The sequence below is a fragment of the Lagopus muta genome, chromosome 7, assembly GCF_023343835.1.
Source record: "Lagopus muta isolate bLagMut1 chromosome 7, bLagMut1 primary, whole genome shotgun sequence".
Classification (NCBI taxonomy): domain Eukaryota; kingdom Metazoa; phylum Chordata; class Aves; order Galliformes; family Phasianidae; genus Lagopus; species Lagopus muta.
Genome location: NC_064439.1, coordinates 19,876,674 through 19,890,231, shown reverse-complemented (window position 1 = coordinate 19,890,231; position 13,558 = coordinate 19,876,674). Strand labels below are relative to the sequence as shown.

The 13,558-nt window shown below is 39.1% G+C and overlaps 1 protein-coding gene across 3 annotated transcripts in view; it reads right to left on the bottom strand.

Annotated features, from left to right (window-relative positions):
• CUBN (cubilin) overlaps positions 1–13,558 on the bottom strand; it is a 140,177-nt gene that overhangs the window by 65,765 nt on the left and 60,854 nt on the right. For all 3 annotated transcript variants that reach the window (XM_048951451.1, XM_048951450.1, XM_048951452.1), the window contains 2 exons: positions 5,479–5,660; positions 1,274–1,448 (listed from right to left, as the gene is read on the bottom strand). In XM_048951451.1, coding sequence (XP_048807408.1) covers positions 1,274–1,448; positions 5,479–5,660 — 357 coding nt within the window. The remainder of the gene's footprint in view (positions 1–1,273; positions 1,449–5,478; positions 5,661–13,558) is intronic.

Below are 13,558 nucleotides of genomic sequence, written 5' to 3'. Positions count from 1 at the left end.
CCTAGATGAGAACAAAAAAATATTTCTGAATATATCAAGAAAGCTAGGAGTTCCCCTCTCCCCATGAGCAGTAAAACATTTGCAAGCTTTCAAGTTCCTACTTCTCTATCCATACAGCTGAGGACTCCCTAAGCACTCCAGTCAACATCTGGATATTTCTGTCCGTAACTGATCCAGTGCTCGTGAATATCTGAGCAAAAAGAATAATGGATCCTGTGATAGAAGTGCCATGGCTTTCAGTGGGAAAAAACACATGGATTTTCATAGTTTGTAGAGGGATGGAGGAGGGTGAGAGAAAGACATGCTGTCTCTGCTGGAGACAGAGACAACCTGCTGAAAGAATAAATACTATAGCATTACTGCATTCTGAAGAGAAGGTATTCAGAGGTTATAGGGAGGCTGAGAGCACAACAGGCAAAATGCTATGAAGTGATGAGAAAGCCTCAGGGGAACTAAGAATAAAAAATAAGCCACCAGATCTTGGAAGGGGATTAATTCAGAGAAGTATTGCAAACTGATCATTTATTAAAAAAAATCTTGTGTTTTTTTTCACAAAACTTGTGAGAATGGAAAAATATAAACCTTGACAAATGAATGAATCAGTGTGCTTAATCAAGCGAAACTGGCAGAATTAAAATCTGCCTCCCTTCATTCTTCACTGCAATTAGTTACCAATAATTGGCCTTTTCATGAGAACTCCCATATAGAAACATGTGTTGGATCTTTTAAGCATGTCTCTTCTTTTACTTATTACCAGTAAGGCTTTGAACAAATAATCACATGTGGGATGGATGAACCTTACGGAGTTCAAGTATTTAGTAATCACGCCAAATATTTGTGGAGGTCACCAAGTTCTTCAAGTAAAGCCACGTTTTCAGATCTTTTTCATTTTATGATTTAAAAACAAAAGCATTATTTGGCTAATACAGGACTAATAATTCGTGTGAGGTGGGTAGAGAAGGGCAGAAGAGTATTTTACTACCATGAAGTTCCTTTATGATTACAAAAATGCCCTGATTAATTTTTTAGAGAAAAAAACCCCAACAAGGTAGCCTGTATAAATATATAGGTGGGCCTATGAATTTGAGCTAATTGTTTTCTTTCTCTCTTTTTCTCCTCTGGGTGTTTTTCAGTCTCTCTTAGTGTTACTGCATCCAGTAACACCCAAATTCACCCTTAGCTCTTAATCTTATACTGGTTATCTACATGCTTGCATGGCTAATCCTCAATTCTGACTTCCTGAATTTCTCACAGAACTAATCAGTACACTCACCATGTGGATTTTCTTGCCAGGAAGCATTGAAACCTTTCCCAGTCACTGCTTCATCTGTCTTGAAACGGACAACAGCTGAATTACCAGTGGTAGAGACCAGGAGGGGGTTCTGTGCTGATCTCGAAATACACAGCTGGGCTAGTCTGGGAGAGAGGAAATCAGGGCCACCAAAGACCTAGAAATGGAAGAAAACACTGGTAATATTTTTAAAAGAACCCATCTGCCACATAGAAAAGAGAGAAATGTTTCAGAGAATAAAAATCTCTTGTAATATTGAAAGTGATTCCACATTTTAAAAGCAAAGTGGATAATAAGGTTACTTTCTGTGCAAGTTTATTTTGTATATGCACCATCCAAAACAGAATGAGAGTTCAAAACAGCTTTGTATTAAATAAGAACTTTCTGCTTTGGGGACTTTGCTACATTCTTCTTCACTGATCCCTCTACAGTTATTACCTTGTTTCTGTGGAAACATAAAAAAACATTTTTATGTGCTTGTGAAAACAAACTATACATCTTTGCAGGAATTTGTGCTGATATTTTGCACAGGTAAGACTGATTTATTTTATTTTAATCGGGGCTAGATTTTATCATTTTCTATTGAAACAAAAAGTTGCAATTTTATTAATTTCAACAGCAGAATCAGAATCCAGAACACAAAATTTTGGTCCTGTAAACTACAATATAATAATCCTCTATGGAAACAAGGATATATATACAGGGCTGCTCCAAAAAGTGACACCTTTTATTTGATTATGCTGGCCCACAGAGTCTGAGTCGGATGTTGGTGGCAGTACAGATTGAAACCTTCTCACCAATATTCTGTTATATTTTGTTGTTGTGTGACTGGTGGCAGCAGAGGGGCAGTCTGACAGAATGGTGTCTGACATGGATGTGCATATGGAGCAAAGATGTGGAACTGAATTCCTCCATGTGGAAAACAATGGCACCAGTGGACATTCACTGGTGTTTCCTGAATATTTATGGAGAACAAACAGTGGATGTCAGCACAGTGAGGTAGTGAATGGTGCATTTCAGCAGTGGCAACAGTGAAGTGGAAGACAAACCATGTTCCAGATGGCCATCATGAAATGAAGAACATCTTGATCTGCTCATCCATGTTAATCAGCTAATAGTAGTAGCTACACTGAAAAACTGCTTTATGCAGAGAATTTGCTTTATCAAGTAGTGTTGTTATGCTGTTTGTAGCTATTGCAGTTCCCACGGAAATAAGTAGAAAGTATTACTTTCATAGTGAACTACATACCATACATATTTGCCACAGTTTAAAAAAAAAAAAAAGAAAAAAGAAAAAAAGAAAAAAAAATGACATTCAAGAGCTGGAATTTCTTATTTGGTAAAGTGTACCTCAGGCAGTTATAAACTAGAAAACCATCACTACATCGTCATCGGTATTGTGCACTTTATAATGAAATTTATTGCAATTCAAGTGAATTAAATGGCAGCCCTGGAGCCTTGCTAATCCTGTGTTTTGTTTTTCAAAAGAGATGTGGGAGGATCTTAGTTTGAGCCCATTTTTAACTGGTGGAACTGGCTCATCTTCCTCAGTCTTTCCTCTTATAGCCATAGACAATACACACGCTCAGCACAATTTTAAAAAACAGATGCTATTTTGGTACCCAATGGCTTCATGTATGTTAATGAAACACTGTCTGATACTACAGTCTCCACCTTCCATGGAAATGCTTCTCATGAGACAGCAGCTGCAAAAGACAGCTTGACAGTAACCTTAAATGTCAAAATTGTTGGCGACATCAAACAAGAGTTTTCCACAACTGAACTAGCTGAACTAGTGTGCCACTATCTTTCCATAACTGAACTAGCTATAGATAGAACAACAACAGATAGAAAAACTATTCTGGTTGTATCTGAAGATATTACATAATAAATTCAAACCCTGAACTAGAGAATGGCAAGTTCTAACAACAAAACTGGGAAATAGGAAGGTTGGTCAACAGATCCCATCAAGATTTTCCCAGCAGTAACAACCCAAGCCTGATCCAGTATTTTCTTAGTCTCATAAACATGAATAAGGTTGAAAAAAGCAATCCATGAATCTCTATCAAAAAGTGACAATGCCAAAAGAATCAGTCTTCTGTAAGGCCTTTTTGCCCCTCATCACTTCTAGATGAGAGCAAACTTAGTGTTTGAACAAGCCCTGCCAGACACTTTCTAACCTCAGAAGTTGTTTGTGTTCTGTCCAAGTTAAACATCTGAGTAAATCTTACAAATAGCTGAACTAGCTCCATCACCTTCAGGGATAAGTGTAGCGCACTGCTACATAATTTCATGGATATTGTGCACACCAGCTGCTCGCACTGCCTGATGCTGCTCTGCCATTAGAGGTACAAAGAAATATTAAAGGAAAAAACATGGAGTGACATCAGGGTAATGTGGCATTTCAGAAGCTGAAGCTTCAACCCCCAAAAGAAACAAGGAATGAATTCTGTCACAGTCTCTTAGATGTTCAGAAGATTGTATCTTGTTTCAGTGGCTGATTACACAGACTTAATAGCTTAAATATATTAATTTTGTCTAAGACTAGCAGTTTTTTGCTTTCTGCAGGGAGTCTACATGGTTGAATGGATAATGGTCCCTCTGTCTAATCAATCTTCTCAAAGCATTCAGAAGTCAGAATGGATGAAATCACAGCTCAGATTAAGACTCGGTTAGGAAGCAGTCATAGTCTAGGGAAGAAGCATGTTTGTCCACTGGAACCTCAGTCTTTTCAGTAAAATGTCACCGCTTGGCTGCTTGTAAGGCCCAATGACAATTGCATTTGTCAGAAGTCTGCACAGAATGTGAATTTTAAAATGTGTTCGTGGTATATCTCTCTGAGTCAGAGCCACAGCATGGGACTTAGCAGGAACACATGTTCTTAATCATCTAAACCTGCCTGGAGAAGCGGTGTGGCCAAGGAAACAGCAAGAGTTTCTAATATGCATCTAATCTGTAGCATGGACTGGCCTCTCACATGATGCTCCCTGGAGCCATCTGCACACCATGGGCAAGGAGACCAAACCCAGCTCTGACATAAACCCTGCCGACTTCTGCTGGGTGGTTAAAAGAATTAAGAATGGGCAAGAATAATGAATGGGAATCTGAGTTTTGTGGGTTTCCTTTACACTGTTAGCTGTTCAGCAACAGTTTTCTGCACAGTTTCAAAATAAAAAGCACTAGTCAAAGTCCAATTCATTAGAGCTAGGAGTATATTTCTTTTCTCCTTTATGCTGGTTTAATTAATGAGATGCTTTCAAAAGGACTGGAACAAAAACAAGCTAGTGTGTTTCCATGACAAAAAACAATAAAATGTTACTGTTGACTACAAAATAGAAAATCAGTAGTTACCACATGAAGAAAAAAAGAGGAAAAGGAGGATTGATGGAAAGAATGAAATCCAGGGTGTGGCTCACAAAAAGTCACAGGATATCTCAGCTGCAAACAGATTAAAAATAAAAATGTTTTATCAGATCAGAGCACCTGATCCAGTAAAGCTGGATACCATAGAAAAGGGATGCGGGACATTGTCATAAAGCCCATGGTTTTAATCTGTTCTTACCATTTGCTTCTGCCCTGTTAGCTCCATTTATTGTTAACAGTCAGCATTCCAGAGTTATGAGCAACAGAAAGCTGTTTTCATGTGGTCGGTCACCCTCATGACACAGATTTTCTGGGAATAAAACTGATCCCTGCTCAGATATAACTGCCAGCAAAGAGAGAGCCCAGCTTTGACAGAGAATCAAGACTTACAGTAGTACTTGATGGCTCTTTATGCTTAATGAGAAGACAAAAGCAACTACTAAAGACCTTAAGTGCAGTAGGTTGACAGGTTTCCCTCATTTTCTGCTCAGTGTTACCTCTTGCTGTGGCAGCATATACTTAAAGCTTTCAAAAACCTGATCAGTGGTCATTTTTTTCTGTACGTATTTTCAATAGAAGCCTTTAATTTTATTTTTTTTTAACTTGTTCATTATGTCCAAAATGATGGCTTCTATTTCCATAAAATATTTCAGAAAACACTTTAAAACAAGCTTCTGTGACAATATCTGCGGACTCTAACCATAGCAGAAAGGAGAAACTGCATCAGACTGTTTCTTCTGTTCCTGCAGTCCTTGGAGTGATCTGCTCCAGAAAGAAAAGTACATTACCTGTGTATTTTTGAGAACTAAATCTAATACTCTTACCTCCAAAACATCATAGTCGCAGTTTGGGTGATATTCAACGTCAAATTCCTCAATGGTGAGTTGGATGCTGCTACCAGGCGTTGTGTGAATGTACCAGATACATTCTCTGTTGCTTGGATATCTGTTGGGGTAGCCAGGACTGTGAAAGGAACCAGAAGGGCCAGAGAGTTCTCCTCCACAACCTGATAACACAGCAAAGCAACCTGTCAGTGAGGGGCTCTGGAAAATGTCACTGACAGCTCCATAATGAGGACAGACATTAGCACCAATTTCCTGTGTCAGGGTGTGCACCGGGTTGGATGACCCTCTCTGTCAGAGGAACTGAGGTCTATTGGAAAGGAGAAACTGAGGAACTGCATGCTGGGCCTGCTAGCAGATCCTGTACAGTAAGCACTTCACCCTCTGTTTTGCCATTCTTCTCACCTAAGTATTTTCTTTGACAGCTGAACAGAGACATAGATTAAAAAAAAAAAAAAAAAAAGAAATAAAAAAACAAAAAAAAACTTTTTTTTTTTTTTTTTTGTATCAACCTCTAGCATTGTTTCATTGGTTCTAAAAAGCTGAATCAGTTTCACCTCTAGCTGTTACTGACCTCAACTAATACACCAATTAAGTTATCATGCGGAGGGCTTTCTATTGTTGCAAAAATGCCATTTTCCACTGCTTTGAAATTAATAAAATTAAAGACAATGCAATTTCCCTTAGCCCACTGAGCACGATTACAAGCTGGCAAGTCACAGTGAATTGTCAGAATTGTCCTTCTGACTTTTGGTGGATTTAAAGTTATTTTTTACTGAATTGTAACCATGCAGTTGTAAAGAAACGTCATACTTGAAAAATTATGGTGGTTTTTTGGTTTGGTACATTTTTTTCAGATAAGAAATTATTGTTCCAATCTCACACTCCAGCCACTTTGGGGGATTAAATTATTGCATGTTATGAGATGGATTAAAATAAGAATATATGTACATATATGCAAAAATAAAATGGACCAAATGCAAAAATAAAACAGACCAAATGCAGACCCTGATTTGACAGCATAAAGTAGTTGAACACCTGAAGCTGCAGTTTTATTATTGCTTTATATATGCATATAAATGGTTGCGCTTGGCTCCTTTCATTTGGTTTCCTGGGAAGATGTTCTCACTGACCCAGTCTCCAGCTGAGGGAGGCTGTGGGGTGGAAAGGTACAACAGCCCTTTCCAGTTTCAGGGCAAATTTAAGGCAGCAACATTCATCATGAAACACCATTTTTAAAAAAGCCAATAGAGTGTCTGCGTACTCATGAAATGCAGAAAGTAATTTTGCATTTGGTCTGATTTTATTGTATGTCACTGTGTCTTGTAGCAGTGTTTTGTTCATCTTCACACCATAAGCCCCCAGGTGCTTCATTTAGGCACTAATCTTTTAGTGACATAGATTTTACAGTCACTTGAGCTTTGTAAGAAAAGCCCACATTCCATCAATCTCTTTGGCTTCATTTCCAGAGGGAAGTTTCTGTCACACAGCAAAAAAGCTTCAGAATATTTACTAAAACCAAGTAACAAACCATGAGCTGCATATTCCCAGAAGCAAATATTGTGGAATGTAAGAAGTGATAGAGAGGATCTGTACCAGAGCTTTTAGTTAGAGGAGACATTTTATAACATAAAGCCAATAAAATATCCCACTGATCAAGCTCAATTAAGCCACAGAGAATTTGAAGACTCCTCTAATCTTTACAAAGTCTATAAATAATTTGCTACTTGAACAAGGTGTTTTCACTGTCCTGATTGCTCTCCTTAACACCTTTTTTTTTTTCTTTAATTTTTTTCCCCTCCCTTTCAGGAAGCTATAAATGAAGGTCTTGAATTAAATACAAATATGTTTCTCAGCACTTCCTGTGATAAAACTACAGTTGTTAGAGGGTGGCCCTGGCAGCATTTGCCACCACCTCTAGCATGGGAGTCTTCCAGCTCCTCACTAAAAACTCAGGTTTGGCTCTGATGCTTTCTAGGACTGCAAAATACAATCTATGAGAGGAAAGAGCAGTACTTCCGAAAGAGAGGAACACATTAGGAGGCTGCTTTAAACAAAAGGGCCACCTAACTAACCACAGGTATGTGGAAGATGTTTTCAGGCATGTAAGCTGCATAACATAGACCCAGCACAAATAGGAAAATTTCCTTTTAAACATCAGCAATTAAGCAGTGGCTATCTACAGGCCTGTACATGGCTGAAGGTGACCCTATAGGATAGCTTTTTTGCTCATCTTGCTGCACACGATGCTTTATAATTCTGACTGGTTGTTTTCTTTTACAACTGGGGGAAAAAAGGGTATGGCGAGAGTCCTACAATTGCAGCATGAGCTATTCTCCTCCCTCAGCAGCAGGAGCAAACTGTGAAGCACAGAGCAGGCCACCATCCACTCTGGGAAGCAGAAGGGTTTCCCAGCAAGCAGGCTGCATGGCTGGGCTGCCCGGGGTGGGGATGGGCAGGAGGGGACTTTCAATGAGCAAGAACAAAGCCAGTTGCTATTTATCAGCCTGAAAAAGCTGGGAATGTTTTAGAACTAAACAGGCAGTTATGACTCAGCTTCTCCTACTAAGAGTTTCCTGATAGCCACAAAGACATGTTTTTTATTTAAGTCTAAAATGTCTCAGAGGAGTGGAAAACTTGTGTGCTGCTGCTTAAGGCACAGACCGTTCTTCTTCTGCAGCCTTGCAGGTAGCATTCAGATTAGTCATGCTCCCTCTCCAGAGGGGTTTATACTTGCTCTGAATTCAATCGATATTCTATGGATGAAGCAAGTGAAGCACATGAATAAAAATGTCAAACTGTTGTCAATGTGCCATTTCTTTTCTTCCAACTACTAGCATTCCCAGAAAAGGTTTTCTTTTTAAGTGCTCCAGGAAAGCGGAGGTCAGTTGAGTCATTTCTTATAATGAACATGCAGAACTCACGTTGCCAACCTTATTGTTTGCAAACAAATCAGAAATTGCTTGAGCTTATGCCCAACTATTTGTTGAATAACACCTGAAAAAAGGACTCATTACTCTTTGCAAACATCTGAACTTCACACCTAAGCTATTCTGACTGACCTGCATATGACAGCAGAAACCTCTGCACCAGAGCAAAAATGTGATACCAGAATTCTCTGGCCAGGGGCAAAAAGCCTATACATCATGTTTCTGCTCTTACATGGATAAGAATCTGTTCTCTTGTGCTTTTTTTGGAAATATAGATGCTCACTGATTTTCACAAAATACAGAAATACGTCAGGGATTGATATTTAAAAAAAAAAAAAAAGTATTTGAAATTTGCTACCTGCCTTATTCAGTCTCTTTCAATTTTCATTGGCCACAAAGTTCTCATAGCATTATCTCCTTCTTTGACTTGATCAAAGATACAAGCAACTATGGAAATATAAACTAGCAGTACATATTTGTGTATTCCCTGCCTCGAGATGCTTATTTTATGCTCTGAAATCTTACTTGGCTGACAGCTCAAATTATCAGATAAGATATCAAATTATATTAATTCGCATGGTGTTCAGGTCAAATAGATATACGTAAGGATAAGCATATGCACAAACATTTACACATGTATATAAATACAAATGCATACATTCCAGGATTATGCGTTTAAGAGCTCATTCCATCACCGGCATCACCAGTGAACGACCACAAACCTTCTCCCACTATTTATATCTGTCTGCAAACGTCCGATTACATTTTGCTTTTATTCAAATAAAGGGAGCTTTTGCTGTATATGGCAACAAAGGAATAAACAATTTAGTGCTTAGCAATAAACAAAAATGAGAAGGCAGAACCCCTAAATTGCCTCATAACTTCAGATCGCAGTGAAACATACTTAAAAGTTTTTTCACAGCACAGAATTGCATGATCTTGCTGTGCCTGGACAGCTATATGGACAGCTGCACTGTGGAAAATTTTCTTGCAGCTGAACTGCATATGGCATATGCTCAGTTTGTGCAGCTTTCCTTGCAGTCATTTTGGAAAATTCTGCCTTGCAGTTAAACTTTAAAAAAGTGTGGGGGGGGAATGTTTTAGCAGTGTAAAGGTCTTGGAATTCGCTTGAAAAATGCTTAAAACAGCTCCCTAACCTGGTAGTTAGTTGCTAGGACATCAGGCAACAAACAGAAAGCTCAGGAAACATGTATTTGCTGGTTTTGCTTTCCTCTGGCTAAAATCTTAGCAGTCGTTGAACATTGTGCAAGAGGTAATTTATAGATGGCTTTCTGTATTACTGCCTGTTCGGTTAGCAGATGGTGTTCATTAACCAAAGAAGAATCCCAATTCTCATAAATAATTATAGCTGAATACAGAAGTAGTAATCTGTGGAAACCTCTATTATTCACAAGGTTTTCTGATTTATTCATAGCTACATTTTAGCCACACTCTAGAACAGTCCCTCCCATAAAGCTTAAAGTAAACTGGCACTGTTTCTTTAAAGTCAGTTAGGGAAATGAAAGGTTTCAGGATTGTTCCATTTGCTGTGCTCATACTGAAATACTTCACTAAATGTTAACTGACTCTAGCTGCAAGGAGCATTTAGTATGAACATTTGTCTGCTCTACTCTAATATTTGTATGAAGTATAACTTGGACCTGATTATGAAACCTTTTGCTCTCTTGAGCAGATTTATTTTATAGAATATTATCCAGTGGAGCAGCTAGGATAATGTTTTTTGGGGAGGTTTATGCTAGCAAGTAAAAATTCAAGTGAGAAAAAGTTTTGGTTTGTTTTCTCCTTTCTAATTTGTTAATTACCTATATAGTTTTCACTAGCATTTTTTTCTTTTTAAATCAGTCTCCTGAGTTCTGATATTTTCTTCTACGTGTCCCAATCTGAGACCACTAAGATAGTAGATAAAGAAAAATTCTGGAGACCTGGAGACTTAAAAGACACTTTTAGACACTTAAACACAAGCTTGGAATCTCCCAAGATGCTGAATGGCCACAGTTTCTGTAGCAGCCACCAGTGCTCAATGTTCCAAAAAGAAGTCCATTTTCTAACTTTCAGACATTGATGGAACAGTTTAGCAACATGCATTTATAAAAAAGAACGGCTTTTATTATTATATATTAGCCAGAGGGGGAGGGGCCAGCTTGCTCAAGAAATAAAAATTAATTCCTCACAATGTCTTATAGAGAATATGTCAATGTTTTTAATAGCCAGACTGTGATACAAAAAGCCAGCTGAACACAGCACACCTATAATTCAAAAGAATTGTTCAAGTTGTGATAAAATCAGACCCCTTGAATCTCAGATCTGAAGTGATACAAAAAGACACTGAAAAGGAATAGCCATTCCTGAAAACTGAACTATTGCTGATTTTCCAAGGCTGCATAAGGAATCAAAAATAGAGTGAGAATTCAGGCTTAGGAAATCTGGGCATCAGCTCCACCGGCAATGCAATATTCTCTCCAGCAATCCTAATGGATGCCTGGTTTCTGCATCTTAATCTAATATTTGTTTCGGTTGCGCTTCCCTGAAGAGCTTACAAACTATTTCACAATTTGCCTCCATATATACTAAAAAAAAGTCTTTAATTATTGCATTCTTTTTAATAGTTTTCATCTTCCAAAAATATGGACCCAGTGTAACAAAAACTGCTCTCCTCATGAACCAAATGAGGATTTTTCCATACCCTGTCTATCAGTCATGGCTCCCAAGGGAAATCCAACTGAAAGAAGATGATGGCAAGAGGAAGAAAGCAATACTTTGGAGCTACATTATTCATCTCTCAGCAGTGTGCTTTGCTTCTTTTTTAGAGGGGGAATTAATGTGCCACAGAAAACAGAATAGCAAACACAAATTCTGACTATACTGAGAAGAGCCAATTAAATTTGTAAGTTTTACTAACAATGAAGCAGACTAATAAGCAAGCTTCCAATGAAACACATATATATAAAGCAGCCCTCCTACACATACATTGCTTAATAAGGTAAGTGACGGGTCTAGAAAATATGTGTCTTCTCAGATAGTGACAGTTGTCACTGGTGTAATTTTGCACTCAGAGACCTCTGCCCTTTTGGCCTCCTGAACTTTTTTAAGGAAAGCAATTCAACTGGTATGCCATCTTTGCTACATCCAAATTGTTACCAAGAGTTTGTTCTTACACAGAGGGCCAATATGTGTCTTCAAATATATTTGCCTGTATTAAGCTTCCTGACAAACAGCAGAAGAAGAATGAGCACCTAGCAGATTCAAACTTTTCTCTGGTAAGTGCAGCTTCATCACTGAAAGGCATTTAGATGAACAGTGTTATTACACAACCAAAAACACTTTTAAATTCATTTATTTGCACTATAACTTTGCATGCAAGTTAAAATGATACAAGACTCTTTAAAGCATAAACAACAGCTTTCCCACAAGATAAATTCTCTCTTTGAGAAAGCCTACAGACTAGGTTTCCTTCAGCAGCCCAAGTCAGCAACTGAAAAGATGCAAATGTTTCAGTTCAAAACATCTCAAATTCATGCTATGCATGTCAGCTTGGGCTCCTCATGCCAGTTCTTGATGCAGTCTTTCAGCTTTTCAAATCACTTCATAACTCCCAGCAAAGCTACCAGAAAGAATGTCTGAAGTGAACTGTATTAGACCCATGGTGGCAAACCCAACTGCTGCTCTCTTTGATCACCAAAGAATGTGAATGTCGTTGATATATTTCTCTTAGATGCTTCACAGCTGCCAGTTAAGGAGCATATGAACAGCCTGAGAAATAGTTTACGGGAGCTTGAACTCTAGAGTATACATTTGTCGTTTGAGCAGAAGCAAAACTCTCCTCTTAGCATATATATATATATGTAGCCATCATATTGTTAGGTGAGACGTTAGCAGACCATGTTTAGCTTTTCTTATGAATTTGCTCTCAAAGAAGGAACTGAATGCTTCGCTATGAAATTCCCAGCTGAAAGCAGCATCTCCTGCTGAGTTCCTCTACACTAAGAGACATTCTTTGCTGAGGATTTTGTACATTTAAAAGATATTCACAAGAGAGAAGTGAGCATTGCACCCAGACCACAGCAACATATCTAATTTTATCCAGCCCATGGTAGCAGTATATGCTCTGATAACACAGACACCAAGGGTAAGAGGGCTACCCACATTTGTGCATGTCACCAATGTAGAAAAAAAGGAAGTGCCTACAACATACAGAAAGAGAATGACTGTGGTCGTCTGTGGAAGAACTTGCACTCATATTACAGGCTGTCAGGAGTCACAGCTGTGACGTTCAGAGCTAGCAGTGACATTCCCTGGGAGCCAGCCCTATCTGATCCCATACATCCTGCTCTGCTGCTCAGGCACAGCCCCATATTAGCAGGCTGGGCTCTGCACAGCATGCGGTTTCGTGTCCAGGAGCTCAGAGAGGGGCAGTGCTGGCTGACAGAAAAGTTGAATGTGTCAGTGCAGAAAGGGAATGTGGGAGGTGGGAGAGTCCGGGAAATGACTGTGTGGGGGAGGTGGAGGGAAAGCAAAAGAGTTCTTACTACGCAGACAGATTTTGGAAAGCTCTAAGAGCTTTAGAAAAGCAAGTTAACCCAGAACCATGGTTACTGTATAGAGCTGATGTCATCTGGCTCTGTGCATAAAAGCCCCCACTTTTTCTTCTTTTGTGTAGTCCCAGGATGACATCAGCTCGAAGCACAAGAACGTACCTTTGTGCTGCAGCACTTCCCCTGCTGGCTCCTGCCACACATCACATTCCTCCTGCTTACGGCCCTCCATTGCCCAGAAATGCTCCCTGACCCCCACTGAATGCCAAACAGCACTGTCTAGTCAGAGAGTGCTCTGGGAGCCCGGGAGCTCCAGCACTCCCTGGCAGCACAGAGGAGCTCCTATTCAAGCAATGTATACATGCCCTACACCTCAGCAACCCACAGTGGGGCCTCTGCAGCCGATTTCAGCTGCATTACAATGCTGTCAAAGTTGAATGGTGTGAACTGATTAGGCAAGACAGGGTAACTGTGGCTATTTAATTATTTTAGGGGTTGGATCCTCTTTGAGGGGATATACAATGGCATATGATTTAATCTTGTTACAGTCCAAGATTGCCATTAAACAAGCAGAGTGAA